General features: G+C 43.0%; 1 protein-coding gene across 1 annotated transcript; it reads right to left on the bottom strand.

Moving 5' to 3' along the window:
* Window positions 1-302: 302 nt before the first annotated feature.
* On the bottom strand, window positions 303-25393 carry LOC139946140 (histone deacetylase 3-like). The gene is made up of 11 exons (XM_071943755.1): window positions 25252-25393; window positions 22927-23009; window positions 21506-21730; window positions 21038-21150; window positions 10815-10948; window positions 9652-9806; window positions 8327-8481; window positions 7151-7209; window positions 5674-5753; window positions 5073-5233; window positions 303-4047 (listed from the first exon to the last, which is right to left on the bottom strand). The coding sequence occupies exons 1-11, from the start codon at window positions 25313-25315 to the stop codon at window positions 3975-3977; spliced, it is 1302 nt and encodes a 433-aa protein (XP_071799856.1). The 5' UTR covers window positions 25316-25393; the 3' UTR covers window positions 303-3974.
* Between the last annotated feature and the right edge of the window lie 391 nt (window positions 25394-25784).

The raw sequence follows: 25784 nt of genomic DNA, 5'->3' as shown, positions 1-25784 counted from the left end.
TATCAATTGTCTGTTTAATTATTGACCTAATTTTTGTTGATCCATCCATATTTTGATATATTTGTTGCTATATTTTATGTTACATGTACCTTTCTAACTATTTATTCATTTATGTATTGATACTTTTTATTTATATTTTTTAATTAACATTTGTTTTTTCATTTTTTTATTTGCTTGTCTAATTTCTGGTGTTAATTTTTGGTTTTGTTATTTTAAGTTGTGCTTTGTGTATACAGATTATTTATATTTACTTTAAATTATTTTTATTTGTTCAAAGAGAGAGTATAGTGCAGGCAGCAAGTCATCTTTAAGAAGAACCAAACGTATTTATTGATATTTCATACTACTACCAGTCCTAATGGACACTAACTCCATATAAAACATAAAACAAAATAAAAATTACACAAACTAAATATTTCAGGACGGATGGATCAGAAGTAGTGATTTAAATAGCTCATGAAACCTCGGTGACATGGATTACTCAAGCCATACTACCAAAAGGCGAATTAAACAAAAAAGAATACCAATTGATCGTCCCCTCCCTCACCCCTTTTTGAGGCTGCATCAATTTTTGTACTATTTTTTATTTCACTTTTTTTTTCAAAAAGACAAACTTTCTGTGTATATGAATCTTTTAAAAACACTTGCATGAAGTAATTGTGACTTTTAAACTGAAAAATTGATGGTCAGTTTCAATTAAAATGCTTGTCGAAAGAAAAGGGAAAAAAAGGGCCCTCATCCTCTTTTTGGAGGGTCAACCCCGGACGATCAACTGGTTTATCTTTTTACTTGGCCAAATCACCATTAGCCAGAGTCTAGTGCAACATTTACACCTACTCCAGAAAGGTGGATTGAGATCTGACATTATTATCACACCCACAGATCAAGATCTTATGTTGCGTTTACACCAGTGCTTGATCCAGCTCTGGTCCCACTTATCTGCAATGTGAAATGAATTCACTGCAATGTGCAATGAATTCACTGCAATGTGAACTGAATTCACTGCAATGTGAACTGAATTCACAGCAATGTGAAATGAATTCACTGCAATGTGCAATGAATTCACTGCAATGTGCAATGAATTCACTGCAATGTGAAATGAATTCACTGCAATGTGAAATGAATTCACTGCAATGTGAAATGAATTCACTGCAATGTGAAATGAATTCACTGCAATGTGAAATGAATTCACTGCAATGTGAAATGAATTCACTGCAATGTGCAATGAATTCACTGCAATGTCTAATGAATTCACTGTACAATACATTTTTTGTTTTTATCAAACAAACTCATTAAAGGTTTTTAAAAAGCAGCTAACATGAGATGGATTATTTTACTTAAAAAACAATTTGTTAAAAACAAAAAACACAAGAGAAAAGAATTTCAAAATACAAATGGCTGGTACATGTACTTTGATCTGCTGTGCATGGTTTATTTGATGATCCTTACAAGGTAAAACATGACAACCCTAAATAGAAGCATGGAGGTAGAAATGCTAGTAGCTGCTGTTTCTTAGATTGTGTCTGTAGTACAGCCACATACTGAGTACAAGTTAAGTGATTCTAGGGAACAACATCTTGCTCACTACAACAATCACAGTACTTTATCCCACAGAGAGCCATAACTAACATTGTTTGTTTCGATCGACAACACTTAGAACTGTGATTGCGTAGAAGAGTAACTTAGAGAGCTCTGCAGTAACACTATGTGAATATCTCTTTTTGAGTAGTATTGGTTCTAAAAAGAACCAGTGGTTAACGACTCAACGTTTTGATCAGTATGCTCTGATCGTCCTCAGGAGAAATGCAGAGCATACTGATTGAAATGTTGCAACGTAAACCACCGATTCTTTTCAGAACCAACACTCCTCAAAAAGAGGTATTCACATGGTGTTACCGCAAAGCTCTCTGACTTTTATACTTCCACCATGCAAAGTTGGAGGTTCTTAAAATAGTTAAGAGATATGTGACTGCCTATCCATACATGTACATGACACAGTAAAGCTATCAGTTGGTGTCTTCAGTGAACCAGTTGGGATCTTTACATAATTTACACAAATACGCCCTTTCACAATATTAGAAATAACTCATTACCCCCTGTATTCATACCATGCACACTAAAGCTAATTAGCACCTTAGTAACATAAGTTGCAGCATGTACAATTAAGCCCTTTCACTCAAGAGAAATTTAAGCAAGGGTCATTTGCTAAATTGTAGCATAGTTGTCAAATTTTACCAAAAATGTGTACTGTCTAAAAAATGTCCCTTGTAAAATCTTGTCAAATATTGCTTCATTTTACAAACACGCTAAAATTAAGCAAGGGACTCCTGTTGAATTGCTGTCGTGTGAAGAGGGCTTTTGTAAATATTTTGCCCAGATTTGTCAAATTAAAAGTACCTGAACATATTACAAAGCCTGCTGGTTCATTGTGCACATGTGTTACAAAAGTATAAAGTGTTGAAACTGGTTTTGTAAATACGGACTAGATGCTTGCTTGGCTTTGTACAATGCCTTTCTATCAGACTGAATGGGCCAATTAACTTGTTTATTTGGTTCTGTGTATTTTATACACACTGTACTCAATACCACTTTAAAATCTTAAGCAAGAAAATTGCATTAGCATTGATGTCAAATTATTTAAAGGATTTGGGTACTTTTTGTAACACAAAACACAATGTCCACAGATTTACATTAAACTTGCCGAGGTGCTGTAGTTTTTGAGAAATACTTAAAAAAAATGCCATGAAAATACGTTTTACATGCTAAAATAATGTTAGTATCTTGTTTTTTACTCATTTCTCAAAAACTACAACACCTCAGTAATTAATGTTTTAAGAGCAAGCTTTCTACCATCATTATCTTGATGATAAGACAGAGTTCCTTCTATTTGGGTCACGTCAACAGTTAATAAAGGTTTCAGTGCCATACATATAGCTCCCTCGCTGCAAGCTCGGAATTTAGGGGTCGTTTTTTATTCGATGACACTTCAACCACACATTAACAACATCATTCGTCTGTCATCATACCACATCAGGAATATAGGAAAGATTTGAAAGTACTTGGACAAAAGTGCCACTGAAAAGTTCATTCATGCATTTGTTACTTCTCGCTTTGACGATGGCAATGCTCTTTTCTACAGTCTTCCTAACAACCAGATTTCCCGTCTTCAACGCCTCCAAAATACTGCTGCCCGCATTGTGACACTGTCTAGGAAATCCTGTTCTATCACCCCCATTCTGAAACAACTACACAGTACACTGGCTCCCTATCTCTCAACGAATCATCTTCAAGCTACTGCTCATTGTCCACAAAGCACTTAATGGCAAGGCTCCCCACTATATTTCTGAACTTCTTCAAGTTTACACTCCATCAAGGAATCTTCGATCAAGTTCCATGCTTCTTCTCATTGAACCCAAGTCTCGACACTCATGGGGTGATCGGTCTTTTTCTTCAGCTGCGCCCTGCATCTGGAACTCTCTGCCACCTAATCTTAGATCTTGTCTTTGTACCACAACATTCAAATCTCTTCTCAAAACTTATCTTATGTCACAGGTTTTCAAGGACTAATTTTGTTGTGTCTGTTTTTCTTTGTTTTGTTTGTTTTTTGTTTTACTGCGCCTTGCACATCCAGCAGGGTGGATACGTGCGCACTACAAGTCTTATTATTATTATTATCTTCAAACCGTGTTAGTTAAAGTAAATCTGTGGACTTTGTGTTTTGCGTCGTACAAAAAGTACCCAGACCCTTTAAAGCAACCTTGTAATGTTTGTTTTTTAAATACAACTTTATAAGCTGTACATTTATAAACAATCTCCAACACATTGGAGATAATGTCTGTAGATACGTTGATTGTACATATAAAAACAAACTCGATGCAACACATAGTCAATGGATGGAAAGCAATGTTGACAAGCATTCCAGGATAAGACGACAAATACAGACTAGCATCAGCAACATGAAAAGGTCCACAGTGTCATACGTCTAGAACCCCGTCTTCTTTGTCTTGATCCTTCTCCCCATCATAAAATTCATTGGCTGCTTCAATCCTAAAGGCAATAACAGAATCATGTGGTTAGTAAGTAGTTATAAAACTGTAAACTGATTCACCATTGCAAAATTCTTACCAACAAAAAAGGAACTATCGTACAAATACAAACAAATATTTTCATTCATTGAAAGATAATAATAATAATAATATCGAAGTCTTATATAGCGCACGTATCTACCAAACAAGGTACTCAAGGCGCTGAGTATATACAAACTTTCAGAAAGATAGGTTATTGCAGTGATGAATTCTGAGACCCAATTATTTAGCACGTTATAAGGGTTTACAAGGTGCTACGGCGCATTAAGCAGCCACAACCAGGAACACCGGGGCGAACCCCTTCTCTTTTCGATAAGTGCATTGGGTTCTTTTACATGCGTTACACAACACATGGGACCAACGGCTTTACGTCCCATCTGAAGGACGAAGCAATGGTTAAGTGTCTTGCTCAAGGACACAGTGTCACGGCTGGGGATTCGAACCCACACTCTGCTGATCAGAAACACCAGAGTTTGAATTCGGTGCTCTTAACCCCTCGGCCACGACACTTCCACAAGATGGAACGGTCCATTCAACTCGGCTCCAACATTTCAACTTAAGAATACATTATAACCATCGCACTCAAAAATATTCATTAATTTTATAATCACAATAGTCTATCAATCAATCAAATGTCATTTATAGAGCGCTAAAATCAACAGTTTGTTCTAAGGCGCTAAGACACAGTTGAATGGTTAGTAAGCCTGCTGGAACAGGTGAGCTTCAAGGAGCGTCTTGAATGAGGTGGGTGAGCGGGTGTCGATTTCACTAAGAGTTATGACTAGTCCTAACTTTGGACTAGTCCTTGGAGATATAAAAAACTAAGGCTAGTCCTAAGTTTGGATGAGTAACTCGTCCTAACTCGAGGTAGGACTAGTCTTTTAAAACTCTTTGTGAAATCTACCCCTGGCGTTTCTGATCTGTATAGGAAGCTTATTCCACATTTGGGGGCCACATACAGAGAATGATCACAGTATTCATACTGACCTTTCATCCTGTTCCTTGGTGCTACTCCTAACATCAGGATCTGGTTCTTCTGTTTCATCTAAACTGAGTAGATCTGGAGGTACGTCTTGCATCTGTACACTAGGAGCATGTGCTATACACTTGAGATTCTCTTGTACTGTCTGTCTCACCTGGTCAATGTACTACAAATAAAATAAACCAGGATTAAAGACACAGGACACCTTCGATAATTGTCATAGACCAGTCTTCTCACTTGGTGTATCTCAACGTATGCACAAATTTGAACTCAATTGGTTGTCAAGTTGCGAGATAACAATGGAAGAAAAAACACCCTTGTGTGCTTTCAGACCACGGGTAATAATGTTGGAAGCGCTTTGAGACGCCTTTTGGGTGTGAACAGCGCTTTTAAACAAACTGGTCATTATACAATTACATTTGGGGTTTGACTTGTCTGACCTGTTTTGGTAATTCATTTGATGCTCATGATTTTGTCCATAGAAGAGCTTTTCTAGGACAAAATCAGTGGATATCAAAACCAGGTGACTAAAGTTTCACATTTGAATCATATGTCTCCATTTTTGAGATCACACTGTATTGTATAAGTATTTATACACACACTTACTTGTTTTGTATTCAGGTTTTCAATTCGTGTCGTTGTGTCCGGATGTAAAGTGAAATCAGGAGCAAAATATTCAAAGTAATCTGTAGTAAGAAACGAGAACAAGAAATGATTAAAGACAATCACCATATTATAAATATAAATAACCTACTATCAATGTATTCATTCTCTTGAAGGCAGGCAGGGTATGGACCGTATCGAATATTACGTCACCATACAAATACCTGCCCTACAACATGGTATCTGTGAGCGTGTAGGTGTGAGTAGGTGTGACAATAAACATTCTCTTCCCCGTACGTTGCCCCCTCCTCAATGTTGACTGGAATGCAGAAGACGGCACAATGTGAGTCAACATTGAAAGGAGGTAGGGGGCCCAACGAGATATGGCCGGGATTGAAATACAACTCCAAAAATGGTTTATTGCAATGAGATGCTTGTTCAGTTTCATGACAGTTTCAGAACAATAAAATTTATATTACAATTTGCGTGAGCATTATTATAGGCAAGTACAACTGATGGTGGAACAAAACATATTTCACATCATGCCTCTTGACAGAGCAGTCTCTGGGAGGTGGCTTAGCTTTTTACAACTTTAGAGACATGGCATAACAGTTATAGACCGTATTGAATATGATGCCACCATTCAAATACCTGCCATAGCACATGGCGACTGTGAGCGTGTGCGTGTACGTGCTTGTGCCATAGAAATCAAACTGGAAACACTGCTTTCTGCATGCTACAATATGGTGACTTTCACAGCAATAAAGGGGTTATTCGATACAGTCTATACTGTTTGAAATATAGAGGCCACAACTGCTCTTTTCAGAGCCAACACTCCTCCTACAAAAGATTTAAACATGGCAGTACCATAGATATAGTTTTTCCTAATGTATAGCAACATAAATCCATTTCCAATGGAGTTATCTGCTTGGGAAGCCAGTTAGAACTGGTTTCTGCACACAGGATAACTCTAGATCAAGACACAGCCAACTCATTACAATATGAGAACACTAAACTACATTTTTTTTTTTCAATTTGCATGATAAAGCAAGTAAGCTGATGGAGGAACAAAACTTTCACATCATGCCTCTTGACAGAGCAGTCTCTGGGAGGTGGCTCAGCTTTTTACAACTTCAGTGATATGGCATAACGGTAATTACAGAGCAAACACTTGATTGAGCCAATGAGACCAATTTAAGAACTCACTCCGCAGTAGTGCAGTTAATAACGATCCTGTTGGCTAAAGTAGTAGTCCCAGCTGATTTTCTATACCTTCCAACCGAGGAGTAGTTAAAAAGCAGGACAGTTCTTTTCAGAACTGAAAAATCTCCTGAACAATTTGATAAATCTACTCTGCGGTAGTAGAATAAAGAGAGACAGTTCTCTAAGAACGAACTCTACCTGGCAAGTAAATACACAAATGGTGTTACCGATTCTAACCAAATATATAATAAGCACTTCATTGTTTGTATTTACTCACCATTATAAGGAAGTTCATTGCTAATATCTTCATCTAGAAGTAGTGCTGTCTCAAACGTCCTGTAATATGACAAGCACATATATATTTTACCAATCATCGTCTAATCATTCATAATTCTTCCTTTAGCACTCAAACCTAACTAACCATAAAGGTAGGATTTGAAAACTTTGCATGGCGGAAATATGATATAGAAAGGTCTGCGGTAACACCATGTTTCTCCAGAAGACGATCAGAGCATACTGATCAAAACGTAGGGTTGGAACCAATGGTTCTTTTCAGAACCGCCCCACCTCATTTAGAGATTGTTATTACATGGTGTTACCGCAAACCTGTCTATATCCATAAAGGCATTTACTCCTCAATGTTGCACAGAAATTCAAAAGATTTTCTGCTGTACCCAGACATCCCCATATAACTTTTGTTGTGATTATTTTAACTGTCAAGATGAGTTTATTTTGTAGAGGATGAAACTATACCTTTGAATGCTTTGCACAGTTGTTTTGTTTGCTTAAACCAATGACAGCTGCCAGTTTGGAAACATGTGACAGGTCTCCATTTTTAGTACACTTCATATGTTATGTCAATGTTTTCTGCCACTACTGGAACAATTGCTCATGTATGCGCTATGCATAGACTTTAACTGGTACAATATACTGCCATTTTGTACAATTGTGTTGGCATGATTGGTCAGAGATGTCTCTTGTGCATTACAAAAAAGAACGCTGGGTTAATGATTGCCACGATAGAACACAACTCTGGTACAGAACAGATTGTTTATCTCTTGTGTAAAGGCAGTGGACACTATTGGTAGTTGTCAAAAACCAGACTTCACATTTGGTGTATCTCAACATATGCATAAAATAACAAATCTGTGAAAATTAAGACTCAATTGGTCATCGAAGTTGAGAGAGAATACTGGAAGAAAAAACACCCTTGTCACACAAGTTGTGTGATTTCAGATGCTTTGAATTTGAAAACTCAGCCGAGGTCTCCAAATCAATTCAAATATTTTAGTGAGAAATTATTTCTTTCTCAAAAACTACATTACTTCAGAGGGAGCCATCTCTCGCAATGTTTTTAACTATCAACCTCTCCCCACTACTTGTTACCAAGTAAGTTTTTATGCTAATAATTATTTTGATATAGTGTCCACTGCCTTTAAGACAATAGGCTTACCAGCAGCGAGCTACGTTCCTGACTGTATATCCTCCACCACCAAGCACTAATGTAGGTACGTTGAATGTCTTAACAAACTTGACGCATTCTCCGTGGCCTTTGATACTGAGATTGAAACATCCTAATCTATCGCATCCCAACGAGTCTGCTCCACACTGTATAGCAATACAAACAAAATAACACATTTAACAATAATATTTGCTTTTTATATGGCGCTTTATTACAGCCCGAATGGCGTCTCAAAGCCCTTCCAACATTATAACCCCCTGGTCACTGGGACTTAAAGGAACACGTTGCCTTGGATCGGTCGAGTTGGTCTTTGAAAAGCGTTTGTATTCAATTTTTGTAAAATGCGTATGATTAGAAAGAGTATTTAAAAGTAAAGTAAAATGATCCACACAAGTATCACTCGAAATTGCGTGGTTTTCTTTTTACCTCGTCGACTAACACGGTCGGCCATTTATGGGAGTCAAACCGTGTTAGTTCGCAAAGTAAAAGGAAAACCACGCAATTTTGAGGCAAATGTGTGTGGATCATTGTATTCTACTTTTTAAACACCTTTCTAACCATATTCATTGTATAATAAAAACGGTTCAAACACTTTTCAAAGACCAACTCGACCCATCCAAGGCAACGTGTTCCATTAAATCATTCCTTAAACCATCTCAGCTCCCTGGGGAGTATGTACATGTATACAGCCGGTGCTGTGAGTTAGCGCGCCCCAAGCTTATCATTCACATAAACCATCTCTGCCCTTACATGTACCCATTTACCCCTGGGTGGAGAGAAGCTTATGGTTTAGTGTCTTGCTCGTATTTCTTTTTATGTAGACGTTTCATATCAATGAATAACCTGTCAGTGCATTACATGTTTTTCTTCCTTTGCCTTTATAGGTAAGGGGAACAAAAAGCAATTGCTTCTCCCTTTTCTTAGATGTAAATGTCACATAATTATCTAAATATTTATTGTTCAATATCTAGAGCAAGTTTTCATGTGTTTAACTGAACATCGTTATCACAAGTTGTATTGATTGATGTTCACATGAAATAAATGTATCTGAAATGAATACTAGTGCATCCGTAAGAACACTAGACTATAAATACAATGGCGACTGTCTTACTTATGACTATGGACCATGGAACACAGCCAGAGATTGAATGTGTTTTATTTTTTTCAGAGGGAAGAAAACCCTCGTGGCACAGCAGAGAACCCCTCACGTGACATACATGTATGGCCCTGGCCGGGTATCAAACTAGAGTCACATTGATGAGAGGCAAGCTCTTTACGCACAAGCCAACCGTACCCAAAAATGGCGACTGCCTTACCTGTAGCACAATACAGCTAGGTCTGTAGAAGTCCATGACACTTTGAATAACCGGCTTGAAGAGACCAAAGTACATCTGATCATCGATGCCATCCTTCAACGGTACATTAATGGAATAGTAACGTCCACTCTCCATACCAATCTCATACATATCACCTACAGAAACAATAGACAATGTAGGAATCTTTTAGTGCCTTTAAAAGAAAGGAATGATCTCTTAATTGGGTCTTGATATGTTTTGTAGATACGATTTTGCCAATGACATCAATCCCAATGAATGAAGATGTTCACATGTTGTATAATTTATCTGTAGGTATTTCGGCCTCAAGAGTTGTCAAGTTGATGAGAAAACAAAGGTGAAAATCACAAAATAATGTTTTCAGGAGAGTCGCATAAATGCGTTGTACATGCTAAAATAATTGTCTCACTGAGACGGAAATTATTTTTATGAATTTGTTTGATTAATAACTTAAAAAGTACAGCACCTCTGCGATGATTTTTTGGAAGGGAAGCTTTCTGCCATCATTATCTTTAAACCGTGTAATTTTAATGTCAACCTGTGGATGTTTGTGTTTTGTGTCGTACAAAAAGTACCCAGACCCTTTAAAAGCCAGATGTAAAATCATGTTTAGTTTCAGAATCCAGCATTTTACTTCTCATTATGACTATTTCACATATGGATTCCTAAAATAGAACTGTTGTTGCCAAGCGGGTAAGAGTACCGAGTTCATACTCTGGTGTTTCAGATCAGCAGAGTGTGGGTTCGAGTCCCAGTCCTGACACTTGTGTTCTTAAGCAAGACGATTAACCATTGCTTTGTCTTTCGGATGGGGTGTAAAGCCGTTGGTCCTGTGTGTTGTGTAGCGCACGTAAAAGAACCCAGTGCACTTATCAAAAAGAGAAGGGGTTCGCCCCGGTGTTCCTGGCTGTGGCTGCAGAATGTTCTGTAGCACCTTGTTAACCCTTATCAGATGCTACATAATTGGGTCTCAGAATTCATAACTTCAATAACCTATCTTACTGTAAAAATGTATTGACTAAGCGCCTTGAGTACCTTGTTGGTAGATAGGTGCGCTATATAAGATTTAAACATCAATATTATTATTATGAAAATGAAATGATCATGGATACAATTACTATTACAAAGGAACAAGCGTGTCTTACCTGTACCAGGGAAGAAATGATTACCATACTTGTGGAATGAGACTGTCATAACTCTATCCGTTAGGTAGAATGCTTCTTGTACACCGTCACCATGATGAATATCAATGTCAATGTACAATACACGAGGATGATATCTGAGGAGGACACAATCAAAAGTTCAAACTAAAATTCAATAGTGATTTATTGAATACATCACCAAATAAAAAGTCAAAGACTATGGGAATCTATGGGAATTTGGTTTACAATATTATAAAGAAACACTAAAAATATGTACAAAATTATGTTTTAACATGTTACAATAGAAAAAATATTACTTGACTTAAACGAACAGGAACTGTGATAGCAGCATTTAAAAAAAAGAAAACCCCCCAAACTGGTTGACTTGACACAAAATTAAAAGCAAAGGGAGAGCTTAAAGGAACACGTTGCCTTGGATCGGATGAGTTGGTCTATAAAAAGCGTTTGTAACCGTTTGTTATAAAATGTACATGGTTGGAAAGATGTTTTAAAAGTAGAATACAATGATCCACACAAATTGCCTGGTTTTCCGTTTAGTTTACGTCGGACATTTACGGGAGTCCCCATAAATGGCTGACCGTGTCAGTCAACGAGGTAAAAGGAAAACCGTGCAATTTCGAGGCATGTTTGTGTGGATCATTGTATTCTACTTTTACAGCATCTTTCTACCCATAATAAGCATTATATAACAAAAGGTTACAAACACTTTTCAAAGACCAACTCGACCGATCCGAGGCAATGTGTTCCTTTAACTATACAATTGTATAAGACTTTATATAACGCTCAAGCAGATCCTGGCCACTTGATTGGAGGATTGTCCGACAGATGGCTGAATTGAAAACCATAGTTACAAAGACTCACTGTGCTTCTAAGTTCTAAGCTCTTCAAAAAAATTAACCTCATCTTTATATGAGAAGTGTTATGTAAACACACTTTGTCTTTCTATATGAGAAGAAGTATTTTACAACTAACTATTTGATGCATGGCGTGTCATGGCCTAGTTGTTAAGACATCTTCTTTGAAATATGAGGCCCAACAGATGTACTTTCAAATAAAATCAGTAAAAAATCAACAAAACATCAAACACAGAAAATATAAGCCTGACAGAGGAGGGCAAAAGTTTGACAGAAAAACAAAGCAAATATTGTCTGTAATTTTTTTTTATTCTGGCACAAGACAACTGTAATTTCTCTGATTATTGCAGCCTCTCATACCTAATACCTATCAAAAATAAAAACTTTGTCAAGCGTCCATATTTTTTTTATAGGTAAAAAACGTCAGTTTCGAACATAATTTTTGACAGATTTGAAGTGACGATCGCCAACAAATGACAGATTTGCGTGACGTTCCAGAAAATAGACAGACTTAATAGCAAAATGACATTCCAGACTTCATTACCTTTGCACAATCCACATCAAACATACCTGAACGGAAGTTGATTTAGTTTCCCAAAACTAGCGATCTGAAGAAAGTATTTCCGTTGTAAATCATCTGAAAGACGTTTTGGTTTTTCGTCTGCAGCTGTCCGATGGATTGTCGAACGGCAGTAAATCCGATGCCATTTTCTTGACAATTTCGCCTGAGTATAAGATCGCGCGGAAAACCATGTGCTGATCGCGCATTCCGTAAAAACACTGAGGGTGCCTGACTACAACCAGACGTTTGAGGGGGTACGTCTCGTGTCAAATGTCAACTCACAGGCCGATCGGAAAATTCATGAACGTCGTGCGGAAGCAAATGACAGACAAGGAAAAATTACATCGCTGGAGATTTGAAAAACTGATTACTCTGATAGTTGACCAGGTATCGCAGCAATCATTGTCACAAAATAACTATTTAAATGTCTTTTCATTGTATTTTTTTCAAACTTATTGAATGTCTTAAAAAATAGGTCAATTCACATGTTTCCTATTGTTGATATTTTTGAGGGAAAAAAAAGATGAAAGGAAAATTACTTTTTTTTTTTTTTTTATTGTCAGACTTTGATTGTCTTTTGCTGTTAAATTATTTGTCAACATCCCCCACCACCTGTGCATTCAAAAGTAAAATAAATGCCCTGCAATGATGAACCTTTGATCAAAGTAAAATAAATGCCCTGCAAATATGAACCTTTGATCATTTAAATACCTCAATTATCTAACAGGTTGTTGAGGTCAGTCAAAAATGCTGATGTCAGGGACTCAAAATCTCCTATCTTAATTTATTTGAAAGGCATATGGGCTGTCAAAATTGTGTATGATATCTTGCTAGGTACCTCTTAGTTTATTACAATGTATAAATAAACAAAATAGCTTTCACTTATGAAAATATCAGGGTCCGAATTTCAGACTTACACATAATAAAGAAGATGCCTTAAGAGCATCGAATTGAAGCTCTGGAGTTTGATTGCTAGGGTGTGGGTTTGAGTCCCAGTCGTTACACCTGTGCCCTTAAGCAAGAGTGTTGCGATGAGGCACTTCGGAAAGACCTCACGCGGACCTTCGGTACCCTCTTCTCCAGTAATGAACAGACCATTCTCAGCAACATGAAGACACTCGCCGTCCGTCAGGAAAACATAATGGTCTCACGGATGCAACTCCAACAAATGCAGCAGGACTGCGACGAGCCAGTGCGGGCCTTCTCCGCCCGCCTCAGAGGTCAGGCAGGAGTATGTAGCTTCAAGATTGAGTGTACCTGCAAAACACAGGTCGATTACAGCAACATTATGATTAGGGACGCTCTCATCCGGGGACTCGAGGATGAAGAGATCCGCTTGGACATTCTCGGTGAATCGAGACAAGACATGTCGCTGGAGGAGGCACTCAGGTACGTCGACGCCAAGGAGAGTGGCAAGAGGTCAGCTAGCCGCCTCCTTGAGAGCGGCACCACTACAACTGTGTCTGCCGCTAGCTCCTACAGGCGCCAAGAGAGGGGGCGACTGCGAACCTTACCTGCTACTACGGGACCCGCAACCTCGCTCTGCGGTCACTGTGGCAAACCAGGCCACGGACGTGGCAGACAGGACCGTATGAAGAAATGCACAGCCTACAACCACAAGTGCACCAAATGTGGCATCCTTCACCACTACGAAGACGTTTGTCGTCAGTCACTGCGCAAGCAACACCAGCCAGCACCCCTCACCGTACCTCTACCAGGGGATGACGCCACCGCTATCTTTGACTCCCTATGCTCCATCAGCGATATCCCGACACACAGCGCCCATGCAATCACACTCCAGCACCATGTCTACAATGAGTTCTGTGATGCTTGGGAGAAGCGGGCATCCGACCCCAAACCCTTCATCGATGTCTCCATCAAGGCTGTCCCGTCCGACGCCCGAGCCCTCGGCTTCCCCACCTCCATCCTCAGCCCAACTCCCGCTGTCTCCTACCCTGCCATGGCCGACACTGGATGCCAGTCATGCTTAGCTGGCACAAAGCTCCTACCCAAACTAGGACTCAGTAGGCATCACCTCCTCCCTGTCACTCTGAAAATGACTGCTGCCGACAACCGTAGCATTAACATTGCAGGTGCCATTGTCTTGAGAATCTCCAAAGGAGACAATTGAGAAGCGTCAAATAGTATACTTCACCGACTCCTCTGACAGGCTGTTTTTATCCAAACAAGCTTGTGTAGCCCTCGGCGTTATATTTTACAAGTTCCCCTCAATTGGTGAGGCACACGAGCCTAGCAGTACCAGTGTCAATTCCTGCAACGCCCACGCTTGCGAGTGCCCCGACGTCAAGCACCACCACCTCCTCCCACATCACTCCCACTCCCAGCCACAGAGGAGAACCGAGATAGGCTTGAAAAGTGGCTGCTCGAACACTACCAGACAAGCACCTTCAATGTATGCGAACATCAGCCACTTCCCATGATGTCTGGCCCCCCAATGCACCTCATGATCAACCCTGACACTCAGCCGGTGGCTCACCACACACCCATCCCTGTCCCTGTTCACTGGCAGGACGATGTGAAGGCAGGCCTAGACCAAGACGTGCGCCTCGGTGTCATTGAACCAGTCCCTATCGGCACACCCGTTACTTGGTGCCACAAATTGGTGATCTGCCCCAAGAAGTCAGGCAAGCCAAGGCGGACAGTTGACCTCCAACCACTTAACCGCCATGCTCTCCGTGAGACACACCACACCCAGTCACCCTTCCACCAGGCACGTACAGTACCCCCTCACACACGCAAGACTGTCTTTGATGCATGGAATGGCTACCACAGCATCGCCCTTGATGAACGAGACCACCACCTCACAACATTCATCACACCATGGGGTCGCTATCGGTACCGAGTTGCCCCATAAGGCTACATCGCCTCGGCAGACGGTTACAGCCGCCGTTTCGACGAGATCGTTTCAGACATCCCACGGAAAACCAAGTGCGTAGACAACACCCTTATGTGGTCTGACACGATTGAGGAGGCATTCTTCCAGGCAGTTGAATGGCAAGACATCTGTGGCCGTAACGGAGTCACACTGAACCCCTCCAAGTTCATATTTGCCCAGACAACAGTGGAATTCGCGGGCTTCAAACTCACCCCAACCACTGTACGTCCCTGCCCTCGCTATCTTGAGGCCATCCAGAACTTCCCTACCCCCCACAACATCACCTATGTCCGCAGCTGGTTTGGCCTGGTCAACCAGGTCTCATACGCCTTTGCCGCCACTGAACGAATGCTGCCCTTCTGCCAACTCCTCGGACAGGGCACCCGCTTCATCTGGACAGACCAATTGGACCGTCTCTTCCAGGAGTCTAAGTCCCTGATCATCAATGAGATCCATAAGGGGGTGGAGATCTTTGACAAGACCAAGCCGACTTGCCTCGCCACTGACTGGTGCAAAGAGGGTCTGGGGTTCTGGCTGTTCCAGAAGCACTGTACCTGCTCTTCCTCCAACCCCTTTTGCTGTAAGACTGGTTGGAAAATTACCCTCATCGGAAGTCGCTTCACTTCGGGGGCTGAATCCCGCTATGCCCGAGTGGAGGGGGAGGCCCTAGCAGTTGTTAATGCACTCGACAAGGCACGTCACTTCACACTTGGCTGCTCTGACCTCATCGTTGCAGTGGATCACAAGCCCCTCCTGAAAACATTCGGCGACCGCTGCCTCAACAACATACCCAACCCTCGCCTGCGCAACCTCAAAGAGAAGTCGCTTCGCTACCGCTTCCGCGTCGTTCACATACCCGGCCTACGCCACGCTGCAGCCGACGCCGCCTCTCGCCACCTTGTTGGCAAGCCAACGCCAGTGACCCTCCCAGATGATGTTGCAATTGTACTCAACCCCCACACTCAGCTCCCCACGTTTTAACTGCCACACTCCTGCCACACTCATCAGGACACCGCTCATGTTTGCTCCCAGGCGACCTCACCTCCCACTGCAGTGATTAAGTCAGTTACGTGAGATGACGTCCGCCTTGCTACAGTCAGTGACCCCTCCATGTCAAGATTGATTGAGCTCATTGATGACTTCCCTGTGCTCCGTAGTGACCTCCCTCCTGAACTCCGCCAGTATCACCAGTTTCGTGACGGCCTGACCAGTTTTGACGGGGTAGTCCTCTACAACAACCGCATTGTCATCCCCCCATCCCTCCGCGATCGCATACTTCAGGCCCTGCACTCAGCTCATCAGGGTGTCTCACAAATGTGTTCATGGGCGGAATCATCATTCTTCTGGCCAGGTATGACACCTGCTATTACAGAGAAGCGGGCACGCTGCTCATCATGCAACCGCATGGCACCCTCACAGCCGAACGCACCCCCCACCCCTCCACTCAACCCAGTCTACCCATTCCAGTGCCTTGTGTCCGACTACTTCCACTACCGTGGTCGACACTACTTGGTGGCTGTGGATAAATACAGCAACTGGCCAATTGTGGAAGAATCTGCTAATGGCGCGGCCGGACTTATTTTTGCCCTGCGTCGCATCTTTGTTACCTACGGCATCAGTGACGAACTAACATCTGATGGTGGCCCTGAGTTCAAGTCTAGCACAACAACCACATTCCTGCGCCATTGGGGTGTGACACTGCGCAAGCAACACCAGCCAGCACCCCTCACCGTACCTCTACCAGGGGATGACGCCACCGCTATCTTTGACTCCCTATGCTCCATCAGCGATATCCCGACACACAGCGCCCATGCAATCACACTCCAGCACCATGTCTACAATGAGTTCTGTGATGCTTGGGAGAAGCGGGCATCCGACCCCAAACCCTTCATCGATGTCTCCATCAAGGCTGTCCCGTCCGACGCCCGAGCCCTCGGCTTCCCCACCTCCATCCTCAGCCCAACTCCCGCTGTCTCCTACCCTGCCATGGCCGACACTGGATGCCAGTCATGCTTAGCTGGCACAAAGCTCCTACCCAAACTAGGACTCAGTAGGCATCACCTCCTCCCTGTCACTCTGAAAATGACTGCTGCCGACAACCGTAGCATTAACATTGCAGGTGCCATTGTCTTGAGAATCTCTGGGACTTCCCCTTCAAAGGAGACAATTGAGAAGCGTCAAATAGTATACTTCACCGACTCCTCTGACAGGCTGTTTTTATCCAAACAAGCTTGTGTAGCCCTCGGCGTTATATTTTACAAGTTCCCCTCAATTGGTGAGGCACACGAGCCTAGCAGTACCAGTGTCAATTCCTGCAACGCCCACGCTTGCGAGTGCCCCGACGTCAAGCACCACCACCTCCTCCCACATCACTCCCACTCCCAGCCACAGAGGAGAACCGAGATAGGCTTGAAAAGTGGCTGCTCGAACACTACCAGACAAGCACCTTCAATGTATGCGAACATCAGCCACTTCCCATGATGTCTGGCCCCCCAATGCACCTCATGATCAACCCTGACACTCAGCCGGTGGCTCACCACACACCCATCCCTGTCCCTGTTCACTGGCAGGACGATGTGAAGGCAGGCCTAGACCAAGACGTGCGCCTCGGTGTCATTGAACCAGTCCCTATCGGCTCACCCGTTACTTGGTGCCACAAATTGGTGATCTGCCCCAAGAAGTCAGGCAAGCCAAGGCGGACAGTTGACCTCCAACCACTTAACCGCCATGCTCTCCGTGAGACACACCACACCCAGTCACCCTTCCACCAGGCACGTACAGTACCCCCTCACACACGCAAGACTGTCTTTGATGCATGGAATGGCTACCACAGCATCGCCCTTGATGAACGAGACCACCACCTCACAACATTCATCACACCATGGGGTCGCTATCGGTACCGAGTTGCCCCATAAGGCTACATCGCCTCGGCAGACGGTTACAGCCGCCGTTTCGACGAGATCGTTTCAGACATCCCACGGAAAACCAAGTGCGTAGACAACACCCTTATGTGGTCTGACACGATTGAGGAGGCATTCTTCCAGGCAGTTGAATGGCAAGACATCTGTGGCCGTAACGGAGTCACACTGAACCCCTCCAAGTTCATATTTGCCCAGACAACAGTGGAATTCGCGGGCTTCAAACTCACCCCAACCACTGTACGTCCCTGCCCTCGCTATCTTGAGGCCATCCAGAACTTCCCTACCCCCCACAACATCACCTATGTCCGCAGCTGGTTTGGCCTGGTCAACCAGGTCTCATACGCCTTTGCCGCCACTGAACGAATGCTGCCCTTCTGCCAACTCCTCGGACAGGGCACCCGCTTCATCTGGACAGACCAATTGGACCGTCTCTTCCAGGAGTCTAAGTCCCTGATCATCAATGAGATCCATAAGGGGGTGGAGATCTTTGACAAGACCAAGCCGACTTGCCTCGCCACTGACTGGTGCAAAGAGGGTCTGGGGTTCTGGCTGTTCCAGAAGCACTGTACCTGCTCTTCCTCCAACCCCTTTTGCTGTAAGACTGGTTGGAAAATTACCCTCATCGGAAGTCGCTTCACTTCGGGGGCTGAATCCCGCTATGCCCGAGTGGAGGGGGAGGCCCTAGCAGTTGTTAATGCACTCGACAAGGCACGTCACTTCACACTTGGCTGCTCTGACCTCATCGTTGCAGTGGATCACAAGCCCCTCCTGAAAACATTCGGCGACCGCTGCCTCAACAACATACCCAACCCTCGCCTGCGCAACCTCAAAGAGAAGTCGCTTCGCTACCGCTTCCGCGTCGTTCACATACCCGGCCTACGCCACGCTGCAGCCGACGCCGCCTCTCGCCACCTTGTTGGCAAGCCAACGCCAGTGACCCTCCCAGATGATGTTGCAATTGTACTCAACCCCCACACTCAGCTCCCCACGTTTTAACTGCCACACTCCTGCCACACTCATCAGGACACCGCTCATGTTTGCTCCCAGGCGACCTCACCTCCCACTGCAGTGATTAAGTCAGTTACGTGAGATGACGTCCGCCTTGCTACAGTCAGTGACCCCTCCATGTCAAGATTGATTGAGCTCATTGATGACTTCCCTGTGCTCCGTAGTGACCTCCCTCCTGAACTCCGCCAGTATCACCAGTTTCGTGACGGCCTGACCAGTTTTGACGGGGTAGTCCTCTACAACAACCGCATTGTCATCCCCCCATCCCTCCGCGATCGCATACTTCAGGCCCTGCACTCAGCTCATCAGGGTGTCTCACAAATGTGTTCATGGGCGGAATCATCATTCTTCTGGCCAGGTATGACACCTGCTATTACAGAGAAGCGGGCACGCTGCTCATCATGCAACCGCATGGCACCCTCACAGCCGAACGCACCCCCCACCCCTCCACTCAACCCAGTCTACCCATTCCAGTGCCTTGTGTCCGACTACTTCCACTACCGTGGTCGACACTACTTGGTGGCTGTGGATAAATACAGCAACTGGCCAATTGTGGAAGAATCTGCTAATGGCGCGGCCGGACTTATTTTTGCCCTGCGTCGCATCTTTGTTACCTACGGCATCAGTGACGAACTAACATCTGATGGTGGCCCTGAGTTCAAGTCTAGCACAACAACCACATTCCTGCGCCATTGGGGTGTGACCCAACGCATGTCATCGGTCGCCTTCCTCCACAGCAATTGCCGTGCAGAAGTGGGAGTAAAAACTGTGAAACGCCTCATTACAGACAACACAGACGCCAATGGCTCACTGAACACAGACGCGTTCCAGAGGTCCATGCTCCAGTACCACAACACCCCTGACCGCGACACGCACCTCTCTCCAGCCATGTGCATCTTCGGACGACCCATTAGAGACTTCACCCCCATTCATCCTGGCAAGTACCAACCCCACACGACGTGGAAGGAGACCCTCCTCTCGCGGGAAGAGGCCCGGCGCAACCACCACATGCGTGCTGCTGAACGCCTTTCCCAACACACACGTGTCCTTCCCCCACTAGTCATTGGGGACTGTGTCCGCATCCAAAACCAGACAGGCCCCAGCCCCACCAAATGGGACAAGACTGGTATCGTGGTTGAGGTGCGCCAGTTTGACCAATATGTGGACCAATATGTGGAGAGTGGATGGCTCGGGACGTGTCATACTTCGTAACAGAAAATTCCTACGCAAGTATACGCCCGTCTTACCCCGTGCACCTTTGGCTATGGCCCCCGGCCCAGCAGCAGTCTTGATTCCTCCAGCCAAGGTGGCAACACCTGCATCTCGCAGCCCTGTCCTGCCGCCTTCTACCAAGCCTCACCCGCCACACACTGATCCCTCCGACACTGCGGACGACTCACCAGGCCTGCCAGCACCACCACCAGTCATCCAGACGCCTCCTCCCCTAACAAACTTCCACCCAGACTCACCTCAGCGCCCGGCAGCCGCTGGCCCTGTCCCCCGAGCTCTTCGGGCCCTCCTGCCTCACAACGCTCCTTGACACAAGGAGCATCACATCCCTGCCACAGCACCCCTCCCTTCGGCCCCCACCCCCGACTTGCACACCCCTCCCGTGCGTCGTTCCACTCGTCAGACCAGCCCTTCAGCCTGACAGTCTATGTAGACTTTGTTACAGCATTATCGTTTTATGGAGGAACCTCCAGTTCTCTAGTTCCTATACGTTCCGTTCCTCCACCAAGTTGTGTTCATCTGTTGCTGTTTACCATATCAGTCTCTTTGTCGCTTCCCTCCAACGACTTGGGGGGACATAGAGAACTATGACTCTGCTTCCTCTAAGTTGCTCTGTTCTTTATTTAATTTCAGATCCTGTCAGTATTGCTTTAACCAGCAAATAGTCTTATACTTATTTAATGAGTGACTGGCGACTTACCCCCCCCCCCCCAAAAAAAAAATGTGTAACTTACTTGAGTAGTTCAAGAATGCCGATGACAATGTCATTGACATAGCAGAATCCGGAGGCTTCAAATTTTTTGGCATGATGTAAACCTCCGGCCCAATTGACTGCAATATCACAAAGCTGTAAAACAACATTCATATCAATTGTTATAATACAGTACCTTAATAGATTATAAATCATTCAGAATCCTATTCAGGCACTTGCCTGACTTAAAGGGACAAATTGCCATGGATCGGTACCCGCTGCTAATACATAGGATTCCAACTGCCTCTAGCTATCGGGCAATCTCGGTAGTCTAGTTGGTAAGACACTGCTCTAGAATTGCAAGGGTCGTGGGTTTGAATCCCACCCGAGTAACATGCCTGTGATATTTGTTCACAGGACTCTGGAAAGTACTGAGTATACAGTGCTATAACACATCGGTGTAAGGGTAATAACCAAAGTTAAAAAAGCACAATAATCATGATTTTCTTACATTATTATTGAGTTTTGTAGTTCCTTCTAACGTCGCTCCTGTATACATGGAACAGAAATCAAATAGGCCAGGAAATACTGGACAATCGTCACCAACGTTGAAGTGACTGAGATGTTTGGTAAAGGTTTGAATATTCTGTGGTGTTACTCGATGTAAGAAGTCTATGTAATCTTCTGAGTGGAAGCGACACATGTCATGCATGTTGGCTTTGTATGGGCGATACACCTGCACAATGGATTAAAATGATACAATACAATAAGTGAAAGGCAGTAGAGGCTGATTTTACTAAGTTTGATTTTAACTGTAAATCAATCCTTATAGCTAAGCAAAGCGTTATTTTACAAAACAAATTACTACATGGTAATACCATGGGAAATCCTTCCTCCATGGTAATACTGACAACTAACCATAAAGGCACTGGACACCTTTGGTAATAGTCAAAGACCAGTCTTCTCACTTGGTGTATCTCAACATATGCATAAAATATTAAACCTGTTAAAATTTGAACTCAATTGGTTGTCGTCGAAATTGTGAGAAAATAATGCAAAAAAAAACACCCTTGTCAAACAAATTGTGTGCTTTCAGATGCCTCGAACTCGAAACCTCAGCTGAGGTCTCGAATTCAATTCAAATATTTTAATGAGAAATTACTTCTTTCTCAAAAAATATGTTACTTCAGAGGGAATCTTTTCTCACAATGTTGTATACTACCAACAGCTCCCCATTACTCGTTACCAAGTCAGGATTTATGCTAATAATTATTTTAAGTCATTACCAATAGTGTCCAGTACCTTTAAGATGAACATGTAAAACCAAGCCCTGGTCATCCACCTACAACATGTTTAAGTAAGAGTCATACTAAAACCCACTTCCTAGTGGTACACATGTTCACTGGTATTGCAGAGTTAGTCAACATCCCTGATGGCATTAATTTGCAATTTTTGGTCCACAGTATAACATTCCTAAGCCACTAAACTGCCAGGAATTCCAAATTATTTCCATGCTCAGAATATTCTTTTTGTGAGAATATCGTTTTCGCAAGGAGTCCAAGACTTTGAGGGGAGGTATTAATTGGTAATCAAATATTTGCAGCAAGAAATACAAGTACCCTTTGCTCTCTTTGTTGCAAAGCATAACGGTAAACGCAAGCATTGTGCTATCTGCCAAGGGCATTCCTTGACACTTTTTTAAAATGTCTATACATGTGTCTATCACATCAGGCTTTGGTTTGAGTAAATTTGAATATTCTGATGGTGCCTTCAGAACCTTTACAGAAAGTCATACTGTATAAAAACGCTTGGAGTGGCTTTCTAAACATACAGTCTAGTGTGCTGAACCACCTCCTAACTACTAAGCTTAGAACCAGGTCAATGTGACTCTAAACAGATCAAAGCACATTGATTGACAAGATTGAGACTCACTTGTAGTTTTTTGTAGAGTCCATAGTTGAGCACCAGATTATGTGTCAATGACAAACGATGTGGTTTCATTGGATGGCCTGGACCTAAATAACAAAGTTATAATAATAACATGTAAATGTTTCAACTTTGGTATGGAAAATAGTAACGAGCAATGTATGACACAGAAATTATCAACGATGCACCACCTGATAACCGACTGCCCACTCTCTAACCTTGATGGTGGCATCGAAGCCCTTCACCTGGCTGAGGACCTAGCTACAAACTGGCTTACAGACTTCAGAATGAGATCAGCATAGTAAGGACATCATCATCATCCCAAGTATGAAAGTACTGAGTTTCATGTTGGGCCGTTATGGCTCTGTTTTAACATCGATCTTATAATGGATAGTTGCCAGCAACTATGATAAGACCAATGTTAAAACAGAGCCAACAGCCCAACAAGGTGGGTTACTGTTTTTAAAACTTTAAAATTACAAACATCTGCAATGTAAAAATATAGGACAATTGCATAGCCATCTTCGAGACTAAATTTGAGTTTACTGAACAGCTTAACTTTTCTTTCAGACATCAAATGCATATATATCAAATGTTATCCAGGCTTACTCCTAGAACTATTTCGGTTTCGTCCGCTATCGTCTCCTGCTTACTCCTAGAAATATTTCGAATTTGTCCGCTATCATCTCCCGGAAGTGGGAGATAATAGCAGACGAAACCGAAATAGTTCTAGGAGTAATCCAGGCTCTGCTGAACGTGATTATGGTCCCTCCATCCTCCTGATGGTCTCTGACCGTCAGGAGGATTTCTATAATCGCACCCTGAGTTCTTGCTGCACACCGGCTGATACGTCATCGGCCTCCACCATCCTAGTTTAGCCTTCTTTCAAGGCTGCAAGACCAACCCAGTAAAGGCAACTACTGGGATGATGACAGGACACAGGAGAACATAGACAGGGATGTGTACAAACTTAAGTGCCTGTTGAGGTTGTAGTTGTACTATTTTGTATCCTGTACAATATCTGACTTGAGTTTTTGTTTCATAATGAGTGATAAAGTGGCAATCAAACAGCGAAAACAGATTTTTGCAGAAACATTTTAAGGGAGCAACCACAGCAGTCCTCTTTCTTAGTGTGTTGACATTTTGTAAAACTTTCTGTATCCTACCACCACCTTTTCACTCATTTTGTTGACAAAAGGCATTGCGTTGTTATTTTTAGTAAACTATTCCCCATTTTATTTCATAACAAATGAACAACTTCAACAAGCGACAAGTGGTGGCAGAATACAGACATTTTCCTCAACCAATACCCTAGTAGAATGATGTCCACATGAAAAATGAACAATGTTGCAGTGCGTGTGCGAGCTGTCCGTTTGCATTGCACGCCGTTCACTCATAATGGCGAGCACGCACTGTAGCACTGCAACATTGTAACACCCCTTTTACAGAATGGTTTAGCCCAACAACAAAACAATGTACTTGCAAAGCGATGCGACAGGTTCAAAATATGAACCTGGGATTTCGCTCCTGGATCTGGTAAGTTTTTGTCCATTTTTCTTCGAAATATTTCCTAAATGGTGTTTTGAGCATTATGGCAGGCTGCATTAGACATTGCAGATTAAGTTTGTACCCTCAGAATTTGTGTCATGATTTTTTAAAGTGGTAAAAATGGGGCAAATCTGGTGACTAGCTGTCGAAATTGTACGTGTTGGACCAGATCATCCGTTTCTGCTCGAAACAAACTCGTAACCCTCCGGCCTGGCGGCCGTCGGGAGGAGGGTTACGTTATCACAACTAGTGACACGCAAGCTTGCACCTGTGCTTATAATAAGACAGTTTCTTCAGTCCGATTGGTTGAGAGCAACGGCCCGGACAGTTATGCAACATCACGCAATACACGCGACGCGCACAGCATTCCCTTATTATAAGGAGTTGTTTACCCGCGGGCCTTACCATTTCATAGCTGGAGGGGTGTTGTGTTGAAGAAATCATTGAACAATTACAATTTGGAAAAGTTTCCGTATGGCGCCACCACTTTTTCATTCGATATGAAATAATATAGTATCTAATTTACCTCAGTGAGATATCCCTTTTGGTAAAAATGAGTGAAAAAGTGGTGGCGCCATACGGAAAGTTATCCAAAATATCAAGAACCTGGCCTCGTTGGGTTTGAAAACCTCTTCACCACACATTGATTCCCTTAATTAATAAAAGTTAAATCAGATTGGCCGGCCGAACGGAACAATCACACGGTCACCGGTGGGTCAAGGAAATTGTAAGTGTCTACGAAGTGTTTAATACCATTTGAAGAAGACAATTATTTTGACATACCATAATGAAAATTACCGACATCTGCATCATAGAAATAGGCAATTGTTTGTGGGGTAGACATCATAAAACAATACCAACGCAAACAACTTCAAATTAGTGCTGCATTGCCAGTGCACTTGAGCTCTATAATCTGTGTACACCGTACGCAGTGTGCCTCTGAAATAGAATGGTACCACTGGGTATTATACGAGGAATTTCTGTAGGGGGAGGTTGGGTTTCAAACCATGGATGTCAACTTTTCTTGTTCTCTATTTTTTTCTTCATTGTCCGTGCACACGTACGTTATCGTTCACTGCCTGATATGAATGCTGCCACCACCGACCGCTTCAAGATCAATGCATTGATGCGTTGGTGTAGAGTGCTGCTTCAAATTTGACCACTTCGATGAAATTTTTGTTGATATTTTGGGATTTTGTCATTAGCTATTTTGGTCCACATTTAGCTTGTGTAGGATAGGCCACACGCGCACGTCAATTAAAGTATAGTGCTTGTCAAAGCAGGAGGCCTGTTCTCCCTTGTGTAGGCCTAGGGGG

The sequence above is a fragment of the Asterias amurensis genome, chromosome 13, assembly GCF_032118995.1.
Source record: "Asterias amurensis chromosome 13, ASM3211899v1".
Taxonomy (NCBI): Eukaryota; Metazoa; Echinodermata; class Asteroidea; order Forcipulatida; family Asteriidae; genus Asterias; species Asterias amurensis.
The sequence above is the reverse complement of the archived record's forward strand: the minus strand, read 5'-3'. Positions and strand labels throughout refer to the sequence as shown.

What these genes read in the sequence shown, in the direction of transcription:
- LOC139946140 (XM_071943755.1), bottom strand. Translation starts at nt 25,315, where the DNA reads ATGATGTCTACCCCACAAACAATTGCCTATTTCTATGATGCAGATGTC. An exon ending in TGTCGGTAATTTTCATTATG is followed by an intron (nt 23,010 to 25,251) that starts GTATGTCAAAAT and finishes TTTGTTATTTAG; the next exon opens with GTCCAGGCCATCCAATGAAA. An exon ending in ACCAAGGAACAGGATGAAAG is followed by an intron (nt 4,048 to 5,072) that starts GTCAGTATGAAT and finishes TATTGCCTTTAG; the next exon opens with GATTGAAGCAGCCAATGAAT.